At 35.2% G+C, this 9,157-nt stretch overlaps 1 protein-coding gene across 1 annotated transcript; it reads left to right on the forward strand.

The window, feature by feature from the left end:
• Positions 1-3,675: 3,675 nt before the first annotated feature.
• LOC131151117 (protein NRT1/ PTR FAMILY 5.2-like) lies at positions 3,676-7,854 on the forward strand. Its single transcript, XM_058102320.1, has 4 exons — positions 3,676-3,953; positions 4,427-4,644; positions 6,045-6,607; positions 6,719-7,854. The coding sequence occupies exons 1-4, from the start codon at positions 3,824-3,826 to the stop codon at positions 7,608-7,610; spliced, it is 1,803 nt and encodes a 600-aa protein (XP_057958303.1). The 5' UTR covers positions 3,676-3,823; the 3' UTR covers positions 7,611-7,854.
• Positions 7,855-9,157: the final 1,303 nt, after the last annotated feature.

Below are 9,157 nucleotides of genomic sequence, written 5' to 3' on the forward strand. Positions count from 1 at the left end.
TCGTCTGGCATGCTACTATCTTTTTGAAAAATTCTTTACTTAATTTGGCAATCGCCTATCACAATAGGACAGTCGCCTGGCCCTTCTGTTTTTCAAAAAATTTTCTTTTTCAAAACCCTTTCTTTTCATTGATTATAAAAGTTTTCTTTAGAATTTTCTCAAAAATATATTTCTGAATTTCTTTAGAGTTTCAAATCAATTTATACTTGAAATTAACTTGAAGTACTTACATTTAGAACATCCTTAAAAAAAAAATTTAATCCTTTGATCTTCAATCTTGTTCTTCCATCATCTTTGAGTTTTCGATCTTTTCTTTGAGCTTTCACCAAGTTATCTTTAATCCTCATGCTCTTCAAAATCTCTTTTTAATCCATAAGATTTATCATGCTCTTCAAGATCCCTTTTTAATCCATAAGCTTTATCATCCTCTTGAGCTTTGTCATTTCCTTTAAGCTTTGCCTTTTTCCTGAAAAACTTTCACTTGAAGCATATTAAACATATCATGATTTATTATCATCATAATAAGAATTGTAAGCCTTATTAGGCCAACAGGTCCATTTGAACAAACTAGCTTTGCCACCTACACTATCCAGGATACACGACATATTCCACGTATCTATGTTGAGGAAATACGTCCCAGACCCTTCTCATATTATCAGCTATAGTGAGTTAGAACTCAGTGACTCGCTAATCTATGAGAAGGTACCGGTGCAGATTCTAGACTGAAAGGAACAGGAACTACATAATAAGAAAATTCCTCTGGTAAAAGTTCTATGGAGGAATCACGCTATAGAAGAGGTTTCTTGGGAGCTCGAAGAACAGATCAGACAGAAGTATTTACAATTGTTCCAAGGAGTCTATACGTAATTAAGAAATGTGAGTAAATATGTGATGTTTTCTTTGCAGGTACATGTAATGTTATAGGTAGTATGAGGTATTTTAGTTTTGGGGGAATTTTATTTTGGTTTATGTAATCTCCCAGGACTTGAAATGTAACCACGGTATTCCTCTGCCATAAGTGAGGGTAAGTAATAAAATAAATAGACAATTTTGCCTACTAAGGGATGATAAATTATATGAATAATAAATTTCGAGGACGAAATTTTATGAGGGGAGAATGTGACAACTCGAATAAAATGATTTTTAAAATAATAAAGAGAAAGGAGAAATATCAAAGGTCTTGTCGACGAACACAGGGGATTCATCGACGAGGGCATAAGAAGACATCGTCGACAAAGCCAAATTTCGTCAACGAGGAGTGGATTTCGTCAACAAAATTATTGAAGGACTCGTCGATGAGATGACGTGGTTCGTCAACGAATCCAGTCCTATAAATACTAAAAATCCAAATTTTAACTTCACAATTAAGCCAACACTCACTCTCTCTCTCTCTCTCTCCCTTCGACTCCCTCTCCTTCTTTCTTCGATTTCGGGCCAAATTTACGTCAGATCGACAATCTGAGGCCACCACAATGCTCCTGGGGAAGTTCTCTCCAAATCTGATGGAGCGGATCGTTGGTGAAAGCAAATTGGAAATCATCCCTAAGTTGAAGTACGGCTTTTTAAGCCAAATCTGGTATTGTAGTAGTTATAGGAAATGATATACACATGAAAATACTGAAATTTAATACTGAGAGTTTTCATTTTCAGGGTAATAATCAGGAAATCCTATGGGTGTTAGACCAGGATATTTTAAGGGGCTTTCTCAGTAGTCAGGTAAGGGAATAAACTAAAACAATTATTTTCACGCAAATTACTATTATTTATGAGCAAATTGATTTCTTGAAAAATATGTACGATATTTGAATATTATGGAATGAATGTACGTTTGGGGAAATACAGCTATTATATTGAAATGTGTATATATGTATGAGATTCCAGAAATCATGATTTTTAGAATACAATGTATGGTTTTATACAGCAAATATGTGTGACATGAATATTATTTTATGTGGAGAAATATTATGATTTGATAATAATATAAATGTTGTATGATTTGAGAAATTATGAAAGTATACAGTACATTATGATTCTGACAAATACATGATAAAATGATTATTTTCAGAATGACGTATTTATGTATGATTTCGGTGCGAGACCATATTTATGTATGATTGCGGTGCGAGACCGTATTTATGTATGATTTCAGCGTGAGGCCGTATTTATGTATGATTTCGACATAAGACCGTATTTATGTATGATTTTGACACGAGATCGTGTTTATGTATGATTTCGGCATGAGGCTGTATTTATGTATGATTTCGGCACGAGACTGTATTTATGAAATGTTTGGCGCGAGGCCGTATTTATAAAATTATGAAAGATATTATATATATATCATGTATTATATGTTATCAGAACCCGGATGTTAGTTTAATTCAGTTCAGGAGCATGGTACCGTAGCTTATAGATCATATATCTATGATCAGATTAGTGCTAACCACCCCACGAGGGGGTGGGAGATGGATGGTCGATGTGGCTTTCAGTAGAGTGAGGACGTCCACCTGGAAGTCTGGACCAGGGTGTGGGGAGTCCATCATACTTACAAACATATTTGACTCTGTAGTAGTCGGCCAACCATTGTCGGGTTCCGCCTTCGGGCTGCACAACCCGTCATGGGGGGTAATACATGACATCAGCTAACTATTCATCCTGAGTATGTTTTCAGTATTATCAGATATAACAGATGATTTATGAATGATATAAGTTACTAGAAAATATGAAAGTATATGATGATTTAGTATGTTATGATGAATGTTTACAAATATATGAAATGTATTGTATATGTATAATTGCATTATATATTCATGTTGTCACACAACTGTATTTAGTTTATTTTCTCTTATTGAGATGTGTCTCACCCCCAAACTTAATTAATTTTTCAGGAACCCCTGCGAGAACGGCGAGTCGTGACCGCCGTTGAGTTTGTCAAGTTACCCCGTTAGGAGGGTAAGTCTTGTACTGGGATCAGTAGATTTTTGTTGTATGATTCTAGGTTTATCTTTGCATTTTTGGAGAGTGTATATAAATACTATATTTTGAGAATGAAGTAGACTCTGGTATTATGTAATTAAAGGTTTGATGAATGAATTTTATTTTTTTACTGCTACTTAGGTTTCCGCTGTTTTCTGTCAGGTTATCCCCGCTACTTACGGGTTCGGGTCGGTATTATGATTATTTATGTCTATTATGAGATAAGTTAAGGGGGACGTTACAGCGGCGGTAGAATGCTCTCCGTCTCACTCTCTCGCGAAGTGTGACGGCATACCCTAATCACCTAAAAATAATCATTTTATATACTGCACATAGGGTTTCGAATGAGTTGCAAAATGGGTCCAAAAATTTTCGGGTCAAGTCGCAGCGCTCATGGACTAAGCTTTAGGATAGAAAACTCTCATTAAAGAAAGGTCGAGTCATCATCCAAATTTAACGTAACTAAACTCCATAAAAGCCTAATAGGATACTTTTTTAACAATAACAGGAGCATTATATTTTTGGGGGCATAGAGCTAGATAGCTATTTACGTATTTTGACATAAGCACTGACGCTTGCAATTTTACTTATTACATAAGCACGCACGCAAAACACTCTATTGCCATTGGGAGGGGGCCATTTTGTCATTTTGCAAGGCGCAAAACCCACTACTGCGATGCGGGTGGGGCTGAGGGTACCGATGACCATTAGAGAGAGCGAGAGAGAGAGAGCCTATAGGTTCCCTCCGGAGCATAAGAAATTTGAAGTGTATAAAAGGGTTTACCGAGAAAAGTGAAGCAGGTAGTAATTGAATGATAATCAATTGAGAGAGAGAGAGAGAGAGAGAGAGATGGCAGCTGCGGCGGAAGAGGGTGGAGCAATCAGTGATCAGTACACTCAGGATGGGACTGTGAGTCTCGGAGGCAATCCTGTTCTCAGGTCCAAGACTGGTGGATGGACTGCTTGCTCTTTTGTCGTTGGTAATTTGCTATTACCTCTCTCTCTCTCTCTCTCTCGTACTTGGAGTAATAATTTCTTTTGGAATATTCTTTTTTTTTTTTCTTTTGGTCAATATTTTTTTAGTAAGATTCTAGTTAGTTAATTATAATTAATTTTTTCAGAGATTATTACAATTGTTTCTTAGTGACCAAAAATATTTGCATCATTTTCCAGCTCCATAAAAGTAAAAGTCCTATGCAAATCACATTAAGTATGGCGAGAACATTATCATGTTTAAATGTTTATTATTATTTTTTTCTTTTTATTGACAAGAGGAAGTCACAATCATAAATTAGTCGTTCCTCTCATACACGCGCACTCAAGAGTCGCGCATGTAAATTACTTAAAAATTATCTCAAACACTCGTCAAGTTATCATATATCTTTTTACTATAATTAGTAGTCACTTTCAACTATATGCTAATGAAATATTTTTATTTATCATTTATATGCAGTGTACGAAGTGTTCGAACGCATGACTTACCACAGCATTGCAACCAATCTAATACTGTACTTGACAAATAAACTGAAACAGGGCACAGTTGCCGCCGCCAATAATGTGACCTACTGGGTCGGCACGATTTGGTTGACCCCAATGTTAGGTGCATATATAGCAGATGCTTATCTTGGTCGATACTGGACTTTCATTCTAGCATCTGCCATCTATCTCTTAGTACGTCTCCTACACTATTCTACTAATTAACCAATTATATTTTAATATGTGTGTGTGTGTGTGTGTGTGTGTGTGAGTGTGTGTGTGTGTGTGTGTGACATTACCTCCTTATAATTTTAATATTGAGTATTTAAGGGAGTCACGTGAGCTTTATTTTGATTTGCAATTATTTTCAAATCAAAATGAATGCCGATCAGTAAAATGATAAAATATGTAATAATAGGTGGAAAAATAAAAAAGACTTGCGTTAAAATTTTATAGAATTGTGTAGCATGAGTATATATAATTAATCTAAATTATTTAAACAATAAATGCATTAATTAAATATTTTTATTGGATATAAAAATAATTAAGCTGGAAAACTTATCAAATAATTAACAAAGAGCTGATTTTAAAAGGACATAAAATCAAATTAATGCTATCAGCTCAAACCTTTGTCTATTCTATAAAGCTGCCAACAAATTAAAAATGAAACAAAGAAAAAGAATGTGGTTATGAGGAAATTAAGTGCTGAAGTCTTTATTCCAACTTTAGGTCCAGCTTTTGAAAAGGAGATCAAAAGGTGCTTTTCCTTTATATCACACACACACACACACATATAATGATATATTATAAGTCTATTAAAATATTTTGTAGTGATCCTAAAAATATTTTAGGATAATTATTTATGTTATTGAAAAAAAATTGATGTACAATAATACTATTTTATAACAGTACTATAATTATAATTTTCATACCATTGATATATTTGTTTCGTTGTAATAAAATCTTTATAGGATTACATTACAATAATTAATTATGTTGTATTAATTACACTAAGATATTTGTAGTTTTAATATTATTATATGTAATGTATGATGATGCTATACTATTAGAACACAATATGTAGCATAATTTTATAATATTAAAATAATTATTTTTATCGCATGGTCATATTATATTTTTAGAATGCTAAAATGATGTATTATTATACTTATATGCAATTGTATAGTATAAATAATCTTTGGACAAATTTTTTAAAATTTTCTTTAAAATAAGACAGAATAATAGCGCGAATCATTTGTGAAATATTTTCGTTGTCATTAATTATAAGATAATTAACACTAGGCAATAAGTAGTGAGCTTAAAATCACAATAACGACAGTAACAATCCTTTTTACAGCAATAAGCAAATATTTATAATAAGTTCTGCTGCTTCATAATCATATCTGTCCATGATGTCAAAATAGGATTTGCTATTAAGATCTTCAATAATTTAGTAATAAATTTGTACAAGTTGAGATACTTCTTTCTTTCAGATTGTATAAGCTGATATTTCTGTCTTCTAAATTACCACTGCTATTATTATTTTTTAAAGATCTTTTATACTAATCAATATATGCACACTTTATTAATTACAGGGAATGTTTTTACTAACAATAGCAGTTTCCGTCCCTGGTTTAAAACCGCCTCGTTGCTCACAAGCTAATGGTACAGACTGCAAGCCCTCTACATTGCAATTAGCAGTGTTTTACATTGCTCTCTACATACTGGCCGTGGGAACAGGAGGGACGAAACCAAACATCTCGACCATTGGGGCTGATCAGTTCGACGATTTTGATCCCAAAGAGAAAGCCCATAAGCTTTCCTTCTTTAATTGGTGGATGTTTAGCATATTCTTTGGGATGCTCTTTGCCAACACAGTCCTGGTGTACATACAAGATAATGTAGGTTGGACCTTAGGATATGGGCTTCCCACGATTGGGCTTGCCATTTCCATCGCAATATTCCTAGCCGGCACACCCTTCTACAGGCATAGGTTGCCCACAGGGAGCCCATTCACAAGGATGGCTAGGGTCATCGTGGCTGCCTTGAGGAAATGGAGGGTGACTGTTCCTAGTGACCCGAAGCAGCTCTATGAAATTTACCCGGAAGCCTATACAAAGAAAGGAACATTCAGGATTAACTCCACACCTTCTTTAAGGTTGATAGGGGCTCCGCCCACTCCCCCATCCCTATTCAATTTGCAATCTACAATTTGAATGTTATGTGAGATATTCCTAGCTCTATTGTATGCATTCTTAATTAATTACAGGTTCTTTAACAAAGCTGCGGTGAGAACAGGGCCAAATGATCCATGGATGTTGTGTACGATTACACAAGTGGAGGAGACAAAACAGATGATAAGGATGGTTCCAATCCTATTTGCCACAATTGTTCCAAGCATGATGGTTTCTCAACTCAACACCCTTTTCGTTAAGCAAGGTACTACTCTTGATAGAGGCATCAGCGGCTTCCGAATTCCACCAGCAAGCTTAATCGGATTCTCTACTGTATCCATGCTTATCTCTGTTGTTTTATACGATCGATACTTCATCAAGATGATAAGAAGGTGGACCAAAAACCCAAGAGGAATTTCTCTGCTTCAAAGAATGGGAATTGGTCTTGTTTTCCATATTGTGATCATGATCATAGCATCTATCGTTGAGAACTCGAGGCTCACTGTGGCCAAGGATCACGGCCTAGTTGAAAGTGGAGGACAAGTTCCTTTGACCATATTCATCTTGCTTCCTCAGTTTGTGCTCTTTGGAATGGCCGACGCCTTTGTAGAGGTAGCTAAAATTGAGTTCTTTTATGACCAAGCACCAGAAGACATGAAGAGCCTTGGGGCCTCTTATTCCACAACTAGTTATGGAGTTGCAAACTTTCTCAGTAGCTTCCTTCTATCGACAGTTTCTCGTGTCACCAAGAAGCATGGTCACCGCGGATGGGTTCTAAATAACCTGAATGCTTCACATATTGACCGTTATTATGCACTTTTAGCAGTTCTTAGCTTTTTGAATTTCATTTTTTTCCTTCTCGTCTCAAAGTTCTACGTATATAGGCTTGAAGTTTCAGATTCAATGAAGGTTTTCAAAGAAGAATTGAAGGAGTCGATGCCTAGTGCATGCAGCAAGCAAGAAGAATCAGAGAGCACAGTCGATTGAATGACTTATCATGAGGAGATGCCTACAAAAGAATAAAGCTAAACTTATCAGTAGAAGCCCTTTTCTGGGCATTTAATAGTTATTGATGGGAGTGATGGTTGTTAAGTAAGCATATATATGTTGGACTTCACATCATTTGTACAAATGTATGCCCAAGTTTATAGTGTTAAGGGTAGCAAGCAGTTATCTTGAACTCCACCTTCTAATTGTTGAATATAATCTTTTTTTTTCCCCATCTAAGAAACATTTCTTACAAAGTAGTTTCTTACTGATCTGTTCTGTAAAAAAAAGTCAATCTAGAAATTTCTGAACCATGAGACACGTATTTCGATTAGAGCTAGCTAGGTAAGCTTCTTCAATTCCCAGCTAGAACATCCATGACACACTTAGTTATAGGAAAAAGGTGTTTTAAAAAAAATTCAATAAGCTCTGTTAGCTTTACCGTGGTCCCAAGAGGGGGGGTGAATTAGTATTTTTAAAATTTATCTCCTAAGTATTCCTCCTAACAGCAGTATGTTCACAAGTCTATCGTCAATCTAGTGCAAATAATGTAAATATACCAAAAATTAAATAAAGCAATTTAAACAATCACACAAGTACCAGAAAGCAATAAAGAAAGGATGACACGCAGATATGTTATCGAGGTTTGGCCAACTGCCTACGTCCCCACCTTGACTAACCAGCACAAGGATTATCACAATAACTTACTCACTTAAACGGGTGGAGCAGCACCTATACAAATCAGGTCAAATTACTACAGGGTTGACCTCAACCTTTACCAATCCTTACCGGGCTGGATTACCGCCCCCTCAGGTCACGCTTGGAATATCTCAGATATACAATCAAACGGTACAATATATTTGTGCTTTCACGTAAAGCAGATTTGTACCACAAATGCGCACAAACACAAACACCACAGATGATTTAAAATGTAAGCTCTGTGAGGTCTAAATATTTCAACTCTCAACTATATTTTCTATCAGTGTAGTAAGTACGTGAGAGTGCCTAACAAGCAATCTGTGTATCTCAAGGTATTTCAATCAAATGTGTTCACACAGAGTATCAAATAAGCCTCAAGAATATCAATCAACAGAATATCTCAATCATGGAAGTATGTATATGCTGGGATTGCAAAATATATAGGATCTTTGTTTTCAGCAAGAATATTTGAGTGAATAAATATTGCAACAAAGATGTTTCACCTCAAACACAAATATCTCCTCAAATGGTTTTCAAAATAAAGAGTAATAGATATTTGTAAATGATTTTGAAAATAGTTCGCAACCAAAAGCAAAAATGGGCTTCTTAAGATATTGCAACAAATATGCAATTTCAAAAGACCTAGTAAAGTCTTCTTAGGATGAACTTATTGGCTAAGTACCCTAAGAATCCTTTTGGTTTAGCTCCCAAAAAAATTATATCAATCTCACAACCAAGAGAGAGTAAACCTTCCTATCCAAGCACTCAAGAATACTTACAAATGATTTTATGAGTATTGAATGTAAGTTAGAGTGTGTTTGGAAGCGTATGAGCAAATGGGAATCAAA

The sequence above is a fragment of the Malania oleifera genome, chromosome 3, assembly GCF_029873635.1.
Source record: "Malania oleifera isolate guangnan ecotype guangnan chromosome 3, ASM2987363v1, whole genome shotgun sequence".
In the NCBI taxonomy this organism is placed as follows: Eukaryota; Viridiplantae; Streptophyta; class Magnoliopsida; order Santalales; family Ximeniaceae; genus Malania; species Malania oleifera.